The 22,428-nt window shown below is 42.6% G+C and overlaps 1 protein-coding gene across 2 annotated transcripts in view; it reads right to left on the bottom strand.

Annotated features, from left to right (window-relative positions):
- The window catches only part of LOC140485652 (serine/threonine-protein kinase 32B-like), a 349,305-nt gene that overhangs the window by 49,989 nt on the left and 276,888 nt on the right, over window positions 1-22,428 (bottom strand). For both annotated transcript variants that reach the window (XM_072584023.1, XM_072584024.1), the window contains one exon: window positions 2,780-2,883. In XM_072584023.1, the coding sequence (XP_072440124.1) occupies window positions 2,780-2,883 (104 nt within the window). The remainder of the gene's footprint in view (window positions 1-2,779; window positions 2,884-22,428) is intronic.

Here is a 22,428-nt window from a genome sequence, read left to right as displayed (position 1 = left end):
CTGGCTAACCGGTCAAAGTCAGAGAGTGGTGGTAGATGGTAAATATTCAGCCTGGAGCCCAGTTACAAGTGGAGTTCCGCAGGGATCAGTTCTGGGTCCTCTGCTGTTTGTAATCTTTATTAATGACTTGGAAGAGGGAGTCGAAGGGTGGGTCAGTAAATTTGCAGACGATACGAAGATTGGTGGAGATGTGGGTAGTGAGGAGGGTTGTTGTCGGCTGCAAAGGGACTTAGATATGATGCAGAGCTGGGCTGAGGAGTGGCAGATGGAGTTCAATCCTGTCAAGTGTGAGGTTGTCCATTTTCAAAGGACAAATAAGAATGCGGAATACAGGGTTAACGGTAGGGTTCTTAGTAAGGTGGAGGAGCAGAGGGATCTTGGGATCTATGCTCATAGATCTTTGAAGGTTGCCACTCAGGTGGATAGAGTTTGTAAGAAGGCCTATGGAGTATTATCGTTCATTAGCAGAGGGATTGAATTCAAGAGTTGTGAGGTGATATTGCAGCTGTATATGACCTTGGTAAGGCCACATTTGGAGTACTGTGTGCAGTTCTGGTCGCCTCATTTTAGGAAAGATGTGAAAGCTTTGGAGAGGGTGCAGAGGAGATTTACCAGGATGTTGCCTGGAATGGAGAATAGGCCATACGAGGATAGGTTGAGAGTGCTAGGCCTTTTCTCATTGGAATGGCGAAGGATGAGGGGTGACTTGATAGAGGTTTATAAGATGATCAGAGGAATAGATAGAGTAGACAGTCAGAGACTTTTTCCCCGGGTACAACAGAGTGTTACAAGGGGACATAAATTTAAGGTGAAGGGTGGAAGGTATGGGGGGATGTCAGGGGTAGGTTCTTTACCCAGAGAGTGGTGGGGGCATGGGATGCGCTGCCTGTGGGAGTGGCAGAGTCAGAATCATTGGTGACCTTTAAGCGGCAATTGGATAGGTACATGGATAGGTGCTTAAGCTAGGACAAATGTTCGGCACAACATCGTGGGCTGAAGGGCCTGTTCTGTGCTGTATTGTTCTATGTTCTATGTTCTATGAGGGAACCAACAAGACTTCATCCTTCCCAATCTGCCAGCTGCAGATGCATCTGTCCATGACAATATTGGTAAGAGCAACCACTGCACAGTTTATGTGAAGACAAAGGCCTGTCTTCATATTGAGAGTACCATCCATCAAGTTGTGTGGCACTATCACCATGCCAAATGGGATAAACAGACCTAGCAACTCCAGATTGGGCATCCACGAGGTGATGTGGATTGTGGCCTGACATATCCCGCACTCAACCATTACCATCAAGCTAAGAGATCAACCCTGGTTCAATGAAGAGTGCAGGAGGGTAAGCCAGGGGAAGCAACAGGCATACATGAAGATGAGGTGTCAACCTGGTGAAGCCACCAACCAGGACTACTTGTATTTCAAACAGCATAAGCATCACGTGATTGACAGAGCTAAGTGAGCCCACAACCCATGGATCAGATCTAACCTCTGCAATCCTGCCACATCCAATCGTGAATGGTGGTGGACAATTAAACAACTCACTGAAGGAGGAGGCTCCACAAATATCCCCATCCTAAAAGATGGAAGAGCCCAGCACACAGTGCCAAAGATAAGGCTGAAGCTTTCACAGCAATCTTCAGCCAGAAGTGTTGAGTGGATGAACCATCTCGGCCTCCTCCAGTCTTATGGTCTTATGGAAACTGAGCATGGCTGAGCAGGCTATTGTTGATTAAGTGCTGCTTGATTGCACTGTCAGAGGCATTGTCTCTCAGCTGATGATTAAGACTGAATTGACGGGATAGTACTTGGTCAGATTAAATCTTTCCTGCTTTTTTGCGGTCTAGGTAACAATGCTAAAATCGCATATTTTATTTATAAAATCAAAGTGATTAAAAGAATACTAGATTGCTCAATCTAAATTTCTGAGTTGAGGGTTTCCTGTCCCTTAATTCACTAGTACCCTAATTCTAAGGGACAAGAATAAGACCCTTTGAACAACTTTTCAAAAGGTTCCCACCTCCTGACTGATAATCATGGCACTTTAAGGCACCATGAACCAAGAGTTTGGTAAAAGCTTGCCTGACTCCATACAACTGCAGGATCCAGGAGATGCCTCAGAGGAGTTGGCCAAGTTGGCAGTGCAGGGTATGGGCTCATGACCCAAATCATCCTGCATTCCTTACCCACACTGATGAAAATTGGGGTGGCAGAAATGTAGTCAGGAAGCCTGCAATTTCCATTTTGACATATATGCATGAAAATCTAACCCAACATTTAGTTGCCGCAATTGTGCTTTGTATCGGTTCGAAATACAAGTAAGATAGTTATCCTAATAACTTCAGAATATTGCTTTCAAATGAGAATGGGGATGACCCACGTATCAGACAACAATCTTCCCCTAGCCTCGTGTATTGAAACTAAAAGCTGGAGATATTCCTGGTTGTGCTGTTATCATGTTTATGAGTCCATTTAATACATTCTGTCTACCACACTGTTCAGATAGTAACTTTTGTTAATTGCACACCATATCATACACAATGTTACACTAGAGATTGTTGCAATGGAGAGTTATATACATATATTCATGTTTAACACATAAATTTAATTTACAATGGTTGTGAAAAAAATAGATTGCATAATATAATATGTATATTCTACAGCTTTTAGTTTAGAATTCAATCCCTTTATATTGTTAGTTCCTTACAGAATTAGTTATCAACAGGGGAGATGATCTGACATCTTGCATGGCAATAATAAGATTTGAATAGTGCATCTTACCCAGCCCCTTAATAGTTCATAAGAGGTAATGCCCAGTGACCACCAGTCAACTGGATATGAATAGCCAGGACCTCCTTCCAAAAATGTCTGAAAAAGCTCTGGAGCTAAAAAGAGATGGAGAGGAGATAAAATCAGCTAACGTATGCTTACACATTGTAGTATAGGGGATTGAAATGGTTCATGTCCATTACGATGTTGGAAGACATTCATACAAGCAAGACTTCAAAGGAAATCATTATGGTTTCAGCAGAATCAGTAATACCTTTTCACATTGCATTAATTCATTAACATGCATTATTCTCATCATTGAAGAGCTCCTCTGGCTTAACGGTGTCTTTTTGTCTCTTCCTTGTTTTGTAATTTGATGAGCACAAGATTTTTATGTCAATGGACATATCAATAACTTTAAACTTACACTCGACAGTTTTATCAAATGAACTACATTGTATGCAACTGACAGGAATTCAATGACAACATCCAAAAGGGATTGAACTAAAGTCCTGACAAAAGCTTCAGATAAAACTCCAGTACAATGGAAAGCATATGCTGTAAAAATTCAATGTCTTACAGCATTTTTGCTTTCTGTGTAAAAGAACTATGTAAAAAATATGTCTTCACTTTATCATGAAAGTAGAAGGTGGTAAGCAGGAAATGAGCCAGAGTAATATCCTTGAATCCCTACAGTGTGGAAACAGACCCTTCAGCCCAACAAGTCCACACCAGCCCACTGAAGAGTATTCCACCCAAACCCATACCTCTACCATATCACTCTACATTTACCTCAAACTTACACATCCCTGAACACTATGGACAATTTAGCCTGGCCAATTCACCTAACCTGTACATCTTTGGATTGTGGGAAGAAACCAGAGCACCCAAAGGAAACCCACATAGGTGTGGGGAGAATGTGCAAACTCCACACAGGCAGTCACCTGAGGCTGGAATCGAACCTGGGTCCTCTGGCACAGTGAGGCATCGGTGCTAACTACTGAGTCACTATGCTGCCCCAACCATCCAACCACCATCAATGACCTTCCCTTCATCATGAACTCAGATATAGGAAAGTTTGTCAATGATTACGTAATGTTCAGCACCATTTGCGACTCCTCAAACACTGAAGAAGCCTATGTCCAACTCATGAACCCTTCCTACTGTCCCCTTGATCACAATCTCACCTCCCATCACCAAACTACCATCCCAAGACCATCCACAAACACATCATCTCAGGGTATCTCCCATCCACAGCCTCCAACCTCATAGTCCTGGAGTCCTGCACCACCCGGTTCTACCTCTTCCCCAAAATTCACAAACTTGATTGCCTTGGTTGACTCATCATCTCCACCTGCTCCTGCCCCACCTAACTTATCTCCTTATATCTTGACACTGTCTTGTCCCTTTTGATCCAGGATCTCCTCACATACATTAGGGACACCACCCATGCCCTCCACCTTCTTAATAACTCTAGTTTTCCCGGTCCCCAATTCCTCACCTTCACCATGGACATCCAATCCCTATATATATATATCCATGCACCATGGCGAAGGCCTCTAAGCCCTCCATTTCTTCTTCTCACACCAACCCAACCAATACCCTTCCATCGACACATTCATTCAATTAATGGAACCTCACCCTCAACAACTTCTCCTTTGAATCCTCCCACTTCCTTGAGACCAATGAGGTAGCCATAGGCACTCACATGGGCCTCAGTTATGTCTGTCTCTCTGTCAGATACATGGAACAGTCCATCTTCCGCAATTACATTGGCACCATTCCCCACCTTTTCCTCCACTATATTGATGACTGTATTGGCACCACCTCATATTCCCATGAGGAGGTTGAACAGTTTAATAACTTCACGAACACCTTTCCCCTGACCTCAGGTTCACCTGGATCATTTCGGACACCGCCAAACCCTTCCTGGACATCTCTGTCTCCATCTCCAGTGACCGACTCAACACGGACATCTACTTTAAACCCCCCGATTCCCTCACTACCATGACTACACATCTGCCCAACCTCCCTCCTGTAAAAGTATGATCCCAATTCCTCTGCCTCCTTCCCAGGAGCAATTCCACTCCATCCCAGATGGCCTCCTATTTCCAGGACCGCAATTTCCCCTCCCACATGGTCAACAATGGCCTCTAGGGCATCTCCTCCACTTCCCACACCTCCACTGTAGAACCCCACCCCTCCAACCACAACAAGGATGGACCCTTCCCCCCAGCATCCCCAGTCCTCACCTTCCACCCTAATAATCTCCGGATATAGCGCATTATCCTTTGCCATATTTTCTACCCACATTCAGACCCCACCACCAGAGATATATTTCCCTCGCCACCCCTATCAGCATTCAGCAGAGACCATTCCTTCTGGGACTCCCTTGTTAGGTCCATGTCCTCCACCAATCCACCCTCCATTACTGGCACCTTCCCTTGCCATGGCAAGTGGTGTAAAACCTGCACACACACACCGCCCCCTCACCTCTGTCCAAGGCCCAACAGGATTCTTCCACATCCAGCAGAGATTTTCCTGTACATCCTAACACCTCATCTACTGTGTCCGTTGCTCTTGATGTGGTCTCCTCTAAATTAGGGAGACAGGACGCCAACTCATAGAACATTTCAGGAAACATCTCTGGGACATACCCACCAAACACACCCACCACCCTGTAGACGACCGCTTCAACTCCCCCTCCCACTCCTCCAAGGACACATAAGTCCTGGGCCTCCTCCACTGCCAAATCCAAGCCACCTGACGCCTGGAGGAAGAATGCTTCATGTTCCGCCTTGGGACCCTCCAATCAATGTTGACTTCATCAGTTTCCTCATCTCTCCTCCTCCCACCTCATCCCAGATTCAACCTTCCAATCGGCACCGCCCTCTTGACCTGTCCTACCTGTCCATCTTCCTTCCCACCTATATAGTCCACCATTCCCTCTGACCTATCACCATCATCCCACCACCCGCATCTACCTTTTGTCTTTCCAGCTATCTTTCCCCCTAATTAACCATCCTATTTATCTCTCAGCCCCCTTCAACGCTCCCTCCCACCTCTGACGAAGGGGTTATGCCCAAAACATCAATTCTCCTGTTCCTCGGATGCTGCCTGACCTGCTGTGCTTTTCCAGTGTCACATTCTAGACTCTGATCTCCAGCATCTGGAGTCCTCACTTTCTCTATGTCCAAAAACAGCAAGACCAGGGCAAGTATTCATCCAGTTTGGGCTGTCATGTGGCAATTAACATTCATGCCTGATAAGAACATGGTGATGGCCATCTCCAGCAAGAGTAAATCTAACTGTCGCTCCTTATATTTGTTGTCATCACCATTGCTGAATCCCCTATTACAATATCCAGGGGGTTCTCCTTGACCAGAAACTGAACTGAGCTGGCCATATAAGGTTAGGAATCCTGCAGTGAGTAACTCAACTCCTGACTCTCCTTGTCTTCCATCGCAAGGCACATATGTGATGAAATAATCCCTACTTGCTTCGCCAAGTGCAACTCCATCAATGTTCAGAAGTTTGACACCATTCAGGACAAAGCAGCCTACTTGATTGACACCACATCTACAAACATTCACTTCTTCCACATTGACACTCAGTAGCAGCAGTGTGTACTATTGACAGGATGCAGTGCAAAAATTCACCAAGGCCTCTTCGACAGTACCTTCCGTGTTTATGACCACCACTACCTACAAGAACAAGGGCAGAAAATATATGGGAACATCACCTGCAAATTCTCCTTTAAGCCATTCACCATCCTGACCTGGAAATATTTTGCTTTTCCTTCATTTTGAACTTCCTGCCTCATAGCTTTGTGAGTACACCCAGATCAAATGGACCACAGTGGTTCGAGATGGCAGCTCAACTTCACATTTTCAGGGGCAATTAAGGACAGTAACACATTCGGGAGGATAAGAAAGGTTACAAAAATATATTGAAAGGATGGGTGAATAGACAAAGATGGAATACAGTGTGGAAAAATGTGAAATGTGATACCTGGAATAGATGGGTTGTCTTATGAGGCTATGTTGGACAGACTAGGCTTGAAGATATGATTTGGAGATGCCAGTGTTGGACTGGGGTGTACAAAGTTAAAAATCAAACAACACCAGGTTATAGTCCAAGAGATTTAATTGGAAGCACCCTAGCTTTTGGAGCACTGCTCCTTCATCAGGTGATACGTGGTACTTGAAGATACGTGGTGTTGAGGTAACTGATCTGGAATTCAGAGGAACAAGAGGGAACTAGATTGAAACATATAAAATCCTGTAGGGTTTTGAAAGGATTGATGTGGAGAGAATATTTCCTCATGGGAGAATCGAGAACTAGAGGTCACTTTAAAAATCAGGGGGGTCTCCCATCTAAAACAGAGACAATGTGATGATCAGTAGAGTGCAGTTTGGCACTGCAATTTAAATCCTGCTGACTAACTTTCTGAACCATTATCTGTATTCCGGTTGCTTATGACTCCTCTCAATAATACTGTTATTATTTTCATTTTCACCATTAGTTCCATCTGTTCATGTAAAGCCAGACCAAAAGCTAAAAATCTGTCACAAAATCTTGAGGAGTACAGACAGGTTTAATGGTAGGTGTCTTTTCCCTGGAAGGGTGGATTTCAAGACCAGGGGCACATTTTTAAGGTGAGAGGAGAGAGATTTTAAAAAGACATGAGGGCATTTTTTTTTATACACAGAGTGTGGCTCGCATGTGGAATGAGCAAGTGGTGGATGTGGGTACAGTTGTAATGCTTAAAAGACACTTAGGTCAGTACATGAATAGGAAAGGTTTGGAGGGATATGGGCAAGGAACAGGTGGGTGGGTTTAGTTTGGGATTATGTTCGGCATGGACTGGTCGGACTGAAGGGTCTGTTTCCATGCTGTATAACTCTACGGAGTCATGTTACTTTTGGAGTCGGAACTGAAAGTGTGTTGCAACGTAATAATTTACAATCCCAAGATTAGCTGCAAACTATATAATTATAAACTTCTGTGGTTGAAGACTACCCAGTGCCAGCCTGGCAGTTATCAATTATTTTGTCAAGAAGAACATAAATGTGTTACATTTATCTGCAGCATTAATGAACAATTTATGCTTTCACTGACAGGGGGCAATCTACCTTATACGATTCTAAGTGTTTTATGACTGATAATGAATTAACAGGGTTTGTCTGGTTGCTTAAACAGATGCCAGCAGGTTTCTATTACAATGTTGGCATGATTAGAAAAGAAGTGTGAAGATTTGATAGTTTACAAACAAGAAATAAAACAAATTGAATACTGTAGCCTTCTGAAATTTACTTACATTTTCAATTAGAGTTAGAACTTCTCGGTCTTACCCAGCTAGTAGCTTAAATGGGGTGCAAATTCATTCTAATTAGATTTTGGTTTCAAATGTGATTGCCTTAAGAGTTTACTCTGGATTAGTGGTGCTGGAAGAACACAGCAGTTCAGGCAGCATCCAAGGAGCTTCGAAATCGACGTTTCAGGCAAAAGCCCTTCATCAGGATGCCTGATGAAGGGCTTTTGCCCGAAACGTCGATTTCGAAGCTCCTTGGATGCTGCCTGAACTGCTGTGCTCTTCCAGCACCACTAATCCAGAATCTGGTTCCCAGCATCTGCAGTCATTGTTTTTACCTTTAAGATTTTACTCATCAATCAATTGCCTGATAATGATATGAAGTGTCCGATATGAAATGCTTTATGCTTATGTGGCTCTTTGCCAGTAATGATGGCTGCCTTACAAAATATACCAGAAAGTAAGGACTGTCATTAGGATTTCTGCATGCTTCACATGTTTCACAATGAGGATCGATGAACAGCTGATTAATAGTCAGCTAACAGTCTTTCAAATGGTGCGCCTGCAAAAACTCAGTCGTACAAGTGCAATGTAATTGAGTCAAAATTGATTTCAGAAAGATTTTATGAGTTCTCCAAAGAAAGGAGGTCTCCATTGTCCTAAGTGCTCAGTTGGCAAAGAGCTTGTGTTTTGTGAAAGTGACAAAAAAGCACATAGATTTGATCCTTAGCCAGTACTGAGTTTGTTAATCTTAGTGATGACTGCAGTGGAGGTTTGATAATTGGTCTCAGTGTCTCTAAGCTAAGGAGTACAACAAACAACCAGGATTTCTCTCTGCCTCCATTGATGCTTAACAGAAAATCCATGTGCACGTGTACATGGGCTGGAATGGCAGTAGGCAATAATGCTCATTTGAAGAGGTAATGAAGGTATGATGGTCTCCTGCGCCGTTACTCATCCACGATTCCTCTTCAGAGTGGAAACTCTGTGAATCTATTCCAATCCCAACTCATTTTCTCAGGTTGACAGGTTGTTTCTTTTGATTTCTTTGGCACATTCCCAGTTGAATGTATGCCAACATACCAATTCCTTGCAAATGCTGTAGCAGGAGTGAGACTGTAACATTAGAACAGGCAAGAGGGCATCTGTTTGGCAGAAGAGCCTGAAGACCAGCAAATTCACATTGGTGAAAATGAATAAGCTCAAAATTAGCTGTTTTATTTCACACTTCTGCTAATAAATCTAACTGATACAAAATAAAGTGTTAATTATTGATAAATTAATTATGATTGTATTGTTATAAAGTTAATTATGAAATTTCAACATTACAAGAAAGGGTATTTACTATTAATTTGTGACTTCCTCCCCTTGTGGAAGCTGCATTGTTTGGTTACAAAATGTGCAAACCTTATCAGAAATAGACAACATAACTCACCCTACATTATGGTCACTAGCTAATATCTCTGATATTTTGAGTGTTACATGTTTGGTTAGTCTAGCTACCAGAAATTGTTCAGTTTTTAAAAGTAAGTAGTTCATTGCTGATTAAGGAACTATACCCAGCTTTACAGAATTATGAATAAACTTTAATGAAGTCATGATGTCTGTCTCTCATGTGATTTCTTACCCGATCACAGGGTAATATGTCTGCATGTTGTCTTCGACATTTACTTTCTCAAACCTGTATAATACATCTCCCCTAAAGTTGTTTTCTTTTTTAATACAATCAGTCTCACTGTCCTCCTAACTGTCTGGCATCACAGATCCCATCTGTCAGGAGGCTTCACAACTCTCCCTCATTGTATTCTTGTCTCTGACTCAGGAGATCAGTAGTGCAGTGGCTTGAAGGCTTATTCAAAACCACAATACATTATTTCTCAAAGCGATGTTACAAGTTATTATATTTTGGAATAGTTGGTATGGCAATCGAATGATAAATTTCAATCATCTTTGCCATCTGAAAGTCAGAGACAGAATAGAAACAAGGCCTTTTGCAGAAAATGATACTGAGTTCGAAATACCATAGCGAATGTAACAATAAGGCAAAAGGCAAAGAAAATTGCAAATCAGATCATTATTTGTAGGTTGTAAAATGTTCCAAATTTAAATTTTAGAATTATGAGAAATCTGAGTTAAGGAATTGCAATTATATAGATGAGAGCATTCTCTGGAAATCAGCATTTTGCAGAAAATTTGATCACAGCAAAACTCATTTGAAATATCGTTTTGATACTTTCGCATAGAGCAAAGCAGCAAGGAATACATTACTGCCAGATTGTCAAGAGGACAAACCAACCGTGGAGACATTGCCAAATGCACAAGTCACTATTCAGTGCATGCTTAGTCAATCAAAATTGATTAGTTTTGCATCCACTGATGATGTGATGTTATTCAATTTCTTCTCTTTTTCACACGTAATGAATATATTTACATGCAAAGGCAAACACTGCTGAAGTTCATTGATTAGCTTTATAATCAACAATTAAGAATTCTATTTCTTCCCTTTATGCAATCTTGCTCAGGGGTTTTATAATCAAGAGTCTCAAACTTCATGGAAGTTTTCAATACCTATTTGGACTACATCAATATTTCCAAATTTCCAGGCTGAACCAAAGTGGAGGCCTGATTGTCATCCAATTTCACAGCCAAAATCCAGAGGACTGGACAATTAAAACCAATGGCTACTTGTTCGACTATACTCCTTTCAGACATTCTGTAGTTTTAATTACCAGGCATTAAAATTGTCAGCCTAAGTAAGAGGAAAGTCACCATAGTCCCAGAGGGCTGCTCTCTCATAAGAGAGAGAGAAAGATGACTGAATTAGAATTCCTGGTGGACTGGTGGAGAGATTAACCGTAGGGTCACTATGCCTCAGCTGAGGGGTAAGACTGAGAAAGTGGGAGCTCATGGTAACCTCAGCCAGTACAGGAATTGAGCCCATCTTTGTTGGCATCACTCTACACTACAAATCACCCAACCAAGCTACCCAACCCTCTCCTGAAGCAGGTGGGTGGCTGGATGGATTTATGTAGATTATGTTATTGTCAACTACTGTCATAGCAACATTTTAACCTGAGTTAGAGCAGGGAAGCTGTAGTTCAGCCTTTGGCAGGTAGGATGAAGGAGCTAAGTTGAAAACATGCCTTTGTCACACTGAAAGGAGAGGAAATGCTCTCAGCCAATGATTCATTAAGTATTATTTGGACTGTAGATCTAATTGCAGATCAGCTTCCTATTTGCCACAATATAACATCACATCAATGATCGTGCCCTTTGCTGCTAGTTCTCATCCATTAATTAGTAAAAATCAGAAAGTCAGTATCAGTTCTCCAAGCTTGCTGTTTCATATTTGAGCTATCTGCATTAAAAAAAACAATTATCACTGCCATGCTGTCATCATTTTAAAAATAATTGGGATATATGAAGTGTAAGATATTGTGAAGTCCATCCTAACTTGTTCAGACAATGAAAGTGTGTTTTAATGACCCCAGTCATCCTCTTGACAACCAGTGTTGTAAATGTCTAGCCTTGTTTTAGCACTCCTAATTACTGTTCAGGCAATTCCTGATGATGCTATTATCCATAGGAGAAGGTGATCAGCTTTTTCAGCTGGATTGATCTGTTCTGTTACAGTTCTACCCTGAAGATGTAGAGAACGGCGAGATTTTAAACACTGAATGCCGTAAGACCACTAGCAGCACATCTAGCATTGACATTTTGTTGGAAGCCATCTGTGCATTGAGGGAGAGGAAGTCCTTTGAATTTATTTTGTAACAGTTGTGAGGGACTACAGTAATATATGGTGGGTGACAATGATTGGACTCTGAGCTTTGGGAACCCAATAAACCCCATAAATAAAAAAAAGACTAGATAGCTCTACTATCCTGATACTTTGTTGAAATGCTAAAAGTAAGAATTCACCCACTGTCCTATGAACCTGTCAGGCACTTGATGGATCTGTGGCTATTCTGCAACCTTGTAGATATTAGAGAGCTGCCTAATATTATCATGATATTGGATCACAAAGGAGACACATGACTGAAACAGAGTATTTGGCCCAACCAGTCCATGCTAGTCTGTATGCTCCACTCAAAACTGCTCACAACTTTTGTCTTCAGTATTAATTGTTCTACTATCAAAATCCCTTCTCTCTCATATGCTTGTCTAATCTCCCCTTAAGTATATTGATTCTATTTGCTTCAACCATTGCGGTAGCAAGTTCCCCATTCTTACCATTCTTTAGGAATTGAGGCTTCCTCCGGAATTCTCTGTTGGATTTCTTGAGCACAATTATATATTTCCACAAAAGGAAACTTTAGCTAAGAGAGCCATTCATAATGTTGAAGATTTTGCACTCCTCAGCCTTCCTTTTCAAAACAGATGAGACCCAGGCTGTCGATCCTTTCCTATGTATCTGTTCGGTTACAGTTCTATTCTGAAGATGTAGAGAATGGCTAGATTATAAACAGTGAATGCCGTAAGGCCACTAGCAGCACATGAGTGCATTCAGAGACATAGAGGGAACCATGTATGATTGTGATCATGCCTGCAAGTCCTCATACAGTGAATGTCAGATCTGTCTTGTTAGACAATAAGAAATAGGAACAGGACTAGGCTGCTTGGCTCCTCAAACCCCACCATTCAATGAGACCATGGCTGCTCTGATATTCCTCATATCCACTTTCCTGTTTTTCCTGTAACCCCTTGACTCACCTAAGAATTTATCTACTGCAGCCTTAAATATACACAAGGAATCCGTCTCCACAGCTCTCTGTGGCAAGGATTCCAAAGACCCACAATCCTCAAAGAGAAGAAATTCTCTTCATCTCAGTCTTAAATCGGCTCCCCTTTATTCTGAGACTATGCCCCTCTGGTCCTAGCCTCTTCCATGAGGGGAAGCACTGTCTCAGCATTTACCCTGTCAAGCCCCTTCAGAATCTATATGTTTCAATGGGATCACCTCTCATTCTCCTAAATTCCAATTAGTGGAGTCCCAACCTGTTTAATGGTTGCTCATTAGACCCCTCCAGACTGAGGATCATCCCAATGAACATTCAGTGAACTTCCTCTAATGAAGTAATACCTTTCTCGAAATAAGGAGACCAAAAAGCACACATTACTCCAGCTGTGGTCTCATCAGCACCTTGTACAGTTGTAGCAAAACGTTCTTACTCTTAAACTGTAACCCCCTTAAAATAAGGTCCAAATTCTGTTAGCTGTCCTGATTACCTGCTGCACTTGTTAGCTGTGTTTTGTGCATAAGTACCTCAAAATCCCTTTGTGTTGCGTCTTTCTGCAGATTTTCTTCATTTAAATAATAATCTGTTCTCCCTTACAAAATGGACATCTTCCCACTCCATTTGCCAGTTTTTTGCCCACTTATTTAACCTACCAATATCGCTCAGTGACCTGTTTGCATCTCTATGACAACCTGCCTGCCCATTTATTTTTGTGCCACAGTACATTTATTTCCTTCTTCCAAGTCATTACTATATATCGGAAACAATGTATATATTCATATATAGTAAACAACATCCAAATATTGCGGTCCCAGCAGTGATATCTATGGAACCCCACTGGTGATGATTCACCAACCTGAAAATGATCTCCTTTTCCCTATTTGCTCTTTCCTGTCCATTAGGCAATTCTCTATCTATGCCAATAAACTACTTCCAGCAACATGGGTTCTTATCTTACAACTTAGCATTTTGTGAAGTATCTTGTCAAATTCTTTCTGGAAGTCCAAATACAGCACATCAACTAGTTACCCTCTACAGTATTCACATTGGTTGAAACATTCTCAAAAAATTGCAATGAATTAGTCAGACACAATTTCCCTTTCATGAAGCCACGCTGACTTTGCCTGATTAGATGATGATTTTCCAAATATTCTGTTACTTCCTTAATAATTGCTTTTCTAACAATAAAGGTTATGCTAATTGACCTATAGTGACCCACCTTTTGCCATGCTCACTTTTTGAATAGGGGTGTCACATTAGTAGTTTTCTAATCTCTGGTACTTCTCCAGGGTTTTTGTAAAATTATAACCAATGCATCCACTATTTCTGTAGCTATTTCTTTCAGGATCTAGGATGCAAGGTATCAGGACCAGGGAATTTGTCTATCTTAAACTGGATTAGTTTTTCTAATACTTCTTCTCTAGTGATGATAGTTTCTCCCCTCTATTCTTTGGTATCAATGGAATGTTCTTCCACAGTGAGGAATGTTGCAAAATATCTGTTTAATTCCTCTGCCATTTCCTTGTTCCCCATTACTGTCTCCCCACATTCACTTTCGAAGGGGTTTATGTTCACTTTGACTTTTCTCCTCCTTTTTATACACTTAAAGAAGCTCCTATATCAGTTTTTATATTCCTTGCTAGTTTGCCCTCATTGTTTTTTTTTTCTCTGTTAACGTTTTAGTCCTCCTTTCTTTTTAATGTAATATTCTCCTTAACTTCCTTGGTTAGCCATAGTTGGTTTATCCCTCTCAGATTCTTTGCTCCTTACTGAGGCCCATTTTTGCTGAGATCCATAAATTATCTCCTTAAGTATTTGCTGCTGTTTGCTCACTGTCATTCCTGCTAATCTATCCACCGAGAAGCTAACTATTTCCTCATTTCATTGTAATTCCTTTTATTTAAGTTAAACACTGATTTCTCTTACCCAGTTTTCTTACTCTCGAAATGAACAGTAAATTCTGTCATGATATGGTTATTAGTTCCAAAGGGATCTTTTACTCAGAGTTTATTTATCAAATCTGCCTTGGTGCCCATTACCAACCCAAGATAGAGTGCACCCTGGTTCCCTCCATGACACATCGCTCTAGGAAGCTACGCCTAATACACGGCAAGAATATCATTGCAAAAAATAAGGTGGAAGCATTTGCACCAATATTCAACCAGAATTGGTAAGTGGATGATCCATCTCAGCCTCCTCCAGTGATCCCCAGCATTACAGATAACAGTCTTCACCCAATTCTATTCACTCCATGTGATATCAAGAAATAGTTGGTGACACTGAATACTGCAAAGGCTATGGACTCTGACAAAATTCCAGCAATAGTACTGAAAACTTGTGCTCCAGAATTTGCCACTCTCCTAGACAAGCTGTTCCAGTACAGGTACAACACTGGCATTTACCCGACAATGTGGAAGATTGGCCAGGTATGTCCTGCAGATAAAATGCAGGACAAATCATTCTCTATCATCTGTAAAGTGATAGGACTGTCCATCAACAGTGCTATCAAGCAGCACCTGCTCAGTGACACCCAGTTTGGGTTCCACCAGGGCCGCTTAGTTCCTGACATTTTGGTTCAAACATGGCCAAAAGGGTTGATCACCAGAGGTGAGGTGAGAGTGACAGTTCTTGAAATCAAGCCTGCTTTCAACTGAGTGTGGCATCATGAGTCCTGACAAGACTTGAATCAAAGGGTATCTCAGGCCAACTCTCTGGTGGTTAGAGTCATACCTGGCACTTAGGAACATGGTCAAGGTTGTTGCAGGTCAGTCATCTAAGCTCCAGGACATTTCTGTAGGAGTTCCTCAGTGCAGTGCCCTAGGCCTACCTATCTTAAGCTGCTTCATCAATGATCTTCCCTCCATCATAAGGTCAGACGTGGTGATGTTTGCTGATGATTGCACAATGCTCAGCACCATTCGTAACTCCTCAGATACTGAAACAGTCCATGATCAATTTCAATAAGATCTGGATGATGTCCAGGCCTGGCCGACCCATTGTCTCAGCATGCTCCTGCCCCACTGAACTCATCTCTACCTACCTTGACACTGTCCTATCCCCCCTAGTCCAGGAACTCCCCACATATGTTCGAGACACCACCCACGTCCTCCACCTCCTCTAAGACTTCCGTTTCCCTGGCCCCCAACGCCTCATCTTCACCATGGATATCCAATCCTTCTACACCTCCATCCGCCATGACCAGGGCCTCCAAGCCCTCCGTTTTTTTCCTCTCCAGACGTCCCCAACAGTACCCTTCCACCGACACTCTCATTCGTTTGGCCGAACTGGTCCTCACCCTTAACAATTTCTCCTTTGAATCCTACCACTTCCTCCAGACCAAAGGGGTAGCCATGGGCACACGTATGGGCCCCAGCTATGCCTGTCTCTTTGTTGGCTATGTAGAGCAGTTGATCTTCCGTAATTACACCGGCACCACTCCCCACCTCTTCCTCCGCGACATTGATGACTGCATTGGTGCCACCTCGTGCTCCCGTGAGGAGGTTGAGCAATTCATCAACTTCACCAACACATTCCACCCTGACCTTAAATTTACCTGGACCATCTCTGACACCTCCCTCCCCTTCCTGGACCTCTCCATCTCCATTAATGACGACCGACTTGACACTGACATTTTTTACAAACCTACCGACTCCCACAGCTACCTGGATTACACCTCTTCCCACCCTACCTCTTGCAAAAATGCCATCCCATATTCCCAATTCCTCCGCCTCCGCTGGATCTGCTCCCAGGAGGACCAGTTCCACCACAGAACACACCAGATGGCCTCCTTCTTTAGAGACCGCAAATTCCCTTCCCACATGGTTAAAGATGCCCTCCAACGCATCTCGTCCACATCCCGCACCTCCGCCCTCAGACCCCACCCCTCCAACCGTAACAAGGACAGAACGCCCCTAGTGCTCACCTTCCACCCTACCAACCTTCGCTTAAACCAAATCATCCACCGACATTTCCGCCACCTCCAAACAGACCCCACTACCAGGTCCCTCCCCACCCCTTTCCGCCTTCCGCAAAGACTGTTCCCTCCGTGACTACCTGGTCAGGTCCACGCCCCCAAACAACCCACCCTCCAATCCTGGCACTTTCCCCTGCCACCGCTGGAACCGTAAAACCTGCGCCCACGCCTCCTCCCTCACCTCTATCCAAGGCCCTAAAGGAGCCTTCCACATCCATCAAGGTTTTACTTGCACATCCACTAATATCATTTATTGTATCCATTGCTCCCGATGCGGTCTCCTCTACATTGGGGAGACTGGGCGCCTCCTAGCAGAGTGCTTTAGGGAACATCTCCAGGACACCCGCACCAATCAACCACACTGCCCCATGGCCCAACATTTCAACTCCCCCTCCCACTCTGCCGAGGACATGGAGGTCCTGGGCCTCCTTCACCGCCGCTCCCTCACCACCAGACGCCTGGAGGAAGAACGCCTCATCTTCCGGCTCGGAACACTTCAACCCCAGGGCATCAATGTGGACTTCAACAGTTTCCTCATTTCCCCTTCCCCCACCTCATCCTAGTTCTAAACTTCCAGCTCAGTAACTGTCCCCTTGACTTGTCTGGACTTGTCCTACCTGCCTATCTTCTTTTCCACCTATCCACTCCACCCTCTCCTCCTTGACCTATCACCTTCATCCCCTCCCCCACTCACCCATTGTACTCTATGCTACTTTCTCTCCACCCCCACCCTCCTCTAGCTTATCTCTTCACGCTTCAGGCTCACTGCCTTTATTCCTGATGAAGGGCTTTTGCCCGAAACGTCGATTTCGAAGCTACTTGGATGCTGCTTGAACTGCTGTGCTCTTCCAGCACCACTAATCCAGATCCTTGAGCTGATAAGTGGCAAGTAACATTCATGCCACACAATTATCAGGCTTTGGCCATTACCAATGAGAGACAATCTAACCACCGCCCCTTGACATTCAATGATGTTACCATCACTGAATCCCCCAGTATCAACATCCTTGGGGTTACCATTGACTAGAAACTCAACTGGACTCACCACACAAACATAGTGCCAAAAAAGGAGGTCAGAGGTTAAGAATACTGCAGCAGGTAACTCACCTCCTGACCGCCTAAAGCCTGTACAACACCTACAATGCACAAGTCAGGAGTATGATGGAATACTCTCCACTTGCCTGGAAGAGTGCAATTTCAACAACACTCAAGAAGCTTGACAAAGTCCAAGACAAAGCAACAAGCTTGACTGCCACTACACTCACAAACATCCACTCCCTCCACCACCAACGTTCAGTAGCAGCAGTGTGTACTATCTACAAGATGCACTGCAGAAATTCACCAAAGATCCTCAGACAGAACCTTCCAAACCCATAACCACTTCCATCTAGAAGGACAAGGGCAGCAAATTCATGGGAACACCACCACCCTCAAGTTCCCTTCCAAGCTACTCCCCATTCTGACTCGTTCCTTCATTGTCCCTGGGTCAAAATCCTGGAATCCCCTCCCAAATGGCATTGTGAGTCAACCTCCAGCAGTGGAGTGCTGCAGGTCAAGAAGGCACCTCACCACCACCTTCTCAAGGGAAACTAAGGATAGGCAATAAATGCTGGCCAGCCAGAGACACTCCCATCCCACAGATGAAATTTTCAAAATGAATTTTTGTCATATCTAACCTTTCCAATTTGATTAACCTAATCAACAAGAAGATTAAAGTCACCCATAATTATTGTTCTATTCTTTCAACATGCTCCTATTGCTTGTTGATTTATAATCTTTCCTCGTGAGTGCCTACTGTTTGAGATTCTGTACACTAATCCTATCAATGTCTTCTTTCCAGTGCCATCTTTTTTAACCTCCACTCACGCAGACTCTAAATCATCCAAGCCTAGATCATCTCTCAAAACTGTCCTCATTTCACCTCTTACAAACAGTGCTATCCACCATCATTCCTATCCCTCCTGTCTTTCCAAAAGATCCAATATCCCTGAATGCGAAGTTGCCAGTTTTGATTGCCTTGTAACCACATTTCCATCATGGCTATGAGTTTCTATTCATTTGACTCAATTTGCATCATCAGCTTATCTACATTCTTCTGAATGTTACACGTATACAGATACCAAGCATTAAGGTTTTGTTCTGTTATCATATTTCTGTACACTTTTATGATTCCTTGATACAATATGACATGCACACATTCTATCCATAATAAATTCTGTCCACATAGCCATGACATGACTAAGATCATTTATTTTGCCTTCTATAATATCGCCTGACTCAACCCCATCCCTAATATTTTCTGCTAGGTTTTACTGTTTGAATACAATGCTGGCTAATGTCCACATTTGAACTTCTGTGAATTTGAGATCATCCCAAAACACTAGATGACATTTATCTATCTTTCCTGTGTTTGCTGACCCACACTGGCACTCAGTTAACCAATATCTCAATTTTAAAATTCTAATCCTTCCTTTCAAATCCCACCATAGTACTCCCTATCTCAGTCATGTCCTCTAGCTCTATTATCAATGGTAACATCTGTATTCCTTTAATTCCAACCTGTTCAGCATTCCCCAACTTTCAATTGCTCCATCAGTGCTTGTCATGCCTTCATCTGCCATACCTCTAATCTTTGTCATTGTCTCTTTAACCTTCTCTGTCTCTCTATTGGATCAGAAGATGTAATAGCAAGAGTAGGCCATTTGACCATTCAATAAGAGCATGGCCAATGTGCTCTGAACTCCATTATTCTGTATGTCCACCTCTCTACACAGTGCCACAACCCTCAACTCTCTTGTCTAGTAAACATCTAACTCACTCAGCCTTGAAAAAAATCAATGACCCAATCTCCACTGCTTTCTGGGGAAGAGAATTCTATATATTAAGAACTGTCAAAAAAAAACCTTCAATATCTGTTCTAAAAGTGATACCTGTTATTGGTAAGTTGTATCTCCATTTTCCCCTCAAGGGGAAAGGTCGTTATGGTATCCACTCTTTCAAGTCCTATCAGGATTTAATTTATTGCAACACAATTGTATGTATTTCCTTCAAACTCTTCCTTTAAGACAGTCATTCAAAGCGAGCTATTGATTTTTGTCATTTTCCCAATATCTTCTTACGTGACACTGTGTCATATTCAGTTTTATAATAAAACCGTGTAGTGCCATGGGATGTTTTGTTGTCTTAAAAACAAAATATAAATACAAGTCAGCGTTGTTGCAAAGCAAAAAAATCCTTCAAAAGCAAAAGGAAGCATTCACTTTGAAGATGGATATTTGAAATGCCAATCTCTAAAGATCTACATATATACAATGTTTGATGATACGCAGCAGTAGCCATGGTAACTGGCGCTGATCTTCATTGCTTGAATATGATAGCTTTAACATTCTAATGGAGTCATTTACAAAGGATGACCTCAAGAGATGCTCTGGACAGCTTGTCTGGAATATCAATTTTCTTTCACATTTTCAGAAGAATTTGTATGCAACTGATTTGTCATTGTATCTAACTGACTCAAAAATTTGTAAAAATCATTTTTAGATTGTGAGTGTTGCTGGCCAGATCGGCTTTTATTGCCTAACCATTAAGACAGTAATGCTGAACGTCATTGTTAACACACTAATGTGATGTAAGGTATTCTAGCATTTCCACCCAACAATGATGAAGTGGCATTCTCTAACTTGGGGCGGGGTGGGGGGGGGGGGGGGGGGGTGGCTTTGTGGTATTAAAAGTGGAGTGATAATTTACAGCTCCACACAAATGTGTGCGCACATGGGTCCCAGTCCCAATTTGGTAGCTGGTGGTCTTTAAATTCAATTACTAAAATCTGGAATTGAAAGCTGGCAACCATCAGTGATTGTCACAAAATCCCATCTGGTTCACTCATGTTCTCTTGGGAAGGAAATCCTTATGTGGTCTAGTTCATGTGAAACCAGAATCACAAGAATGTGGTTGACTCTTAACTGCCCTCCAAACTGGCCTTTGCAAACCACTTAGTTCAATGAAAATTAGATGGGCAACAAATGCCAAATCAGTGATGCCCACATTGCATTAAAAAAAAAGGGGGAAGGAAAAGGCAAGACATTTTGTGAAATCTGGAGGTGAAAATATTCCGATGTCCTTCCTGCTCTTGCCCTTTTAAATGGTGGAAGTTAAGTGTTTGGGAAGTGCTAAGGAGACCTTGGCGTATTGGTGCAATTGAACCCTATAGCCATGGCGGAGGCATTTATAATGCTGCCAATTTGATGGAGTGGAAATTGCCTAAAATAATTGACCTCACCAACACTGCACTAGTAATGGAGGCTTTAACCTAAAGTTAAATTCAACCTTTGGCCTCATGTTGATTCTTGCAGCATGATGCTGGTGATCATAGCAACTCCAGTCACTGTGGCACCAATCTGGACCACTTGCTTCACTCATAATGATCCACAGTAGTTCTGTGAAGCTGTGAACACTTGTGTTCTTCTAGATCCACATGAAGGGAAATATATGGAAAAAGGCCAACTATGTTTGCCGATATATCCAGTATTCCTGATTAACTTGAACTAGATTACTAATCTTTGCAGCTCCAGCAGGATGAGTTTTGGCATGTGTTTATCAGCAAGTGATACACACAGATGTCACAACTACTTTGCATTGAGGGGTGGGTGGCAAACATTAAAGTCACCTTGACCTCAAGATGATACCGAACTGCAGGTGCAGATGAGGTGGGCTATATTAGGTCCTATAATGGATCATTATCTACACAAAATAGCAAAGGCCATTTTCTACTCATGTCGCGTCTGGACAGAGGTAGTTTCAGTTACGTCTCAAGAAAGCCAACTACACTTTATATAGTGTATCTGACAACTTCACCAATGCCCAGGTGAAAGCACCCTGTTTGATGACAGAGAGCCTCTCCACCTCTGCAAATATGGCAGAGGAGATTGAAATCCTCTATCCACTGAACACTGCACATTTTGAGCTCTTTCATTTTTTGCAGACAATGCCCATAGAAATCAGCAGCTGCATCTGTCCGTGCGATTTTCGTGACCCAGGTGCCTAGAATGTGTTTAATTTTGATCTGCTGGCAAGCTTGTGCCACAATGGTAGTGTTTCTACCTCTTGGCCTGAAAGCTGGGTTGAAGTTCCACCTGCTTCAGAGGTGTGTCATGGTATCCCTGAACAGGTTGAATTTTAAAAATCTTTAAAGTATTAGACCTGGCAGATGTTGTTTGTGAGTTTTAAAGACTCTGAACGGGTTAAGACTTGCCTGAGTGTAAAAAGCACCACCCACTGTGTTGATGTCATGAGGATTGTTGAGAGTATATAGGAGGATGTTGGGGAAGGCAGAACTCAGGCTAGATCCTCTCTGTGGTCTTTGAATTTTGTGTTGAGCCTTTTCTTTATAACCTGCATTAAACTACATCTTGTTTATTACATACAATTTTTTTCACTAGACCAGACCCTTGCATATACTAGATTATGTAAGCCCCCTCAGAAGACCCAGACTTCTGCTTACATAACAGCAGAACTTTGGTGATTCATTTGGATAACCAGAGTACATTTTTGGAGAGGTATAGCACTCCTTTGGGCATGTCCCTTAGGCACCCTTGGGCAGAGGTCAAGTATGTTTAGGAAAAGGTAAGGTGCCCCA

Source organism: Chiloscyllium punctatum, chromosome 14 (assembly GCF_047496795.1).
Source record: "Chiloscyllium punctatum isolate Juve2018m chromosome 14, sChiPun1.3, whole genome shotgun sequence".
NCBI lineage: Eukaryota > Metazoa > Chordata > Chondrichthyes > Orectolobiformes > Hemiscylliidae > Chiloscyllium > Chiloscyllium punctatum.
The sequence above is the reverse complement of the archived record's forward strand: the minus strand, read 5'-3'. Positions and strand labels throughout refer to the sequence as shown.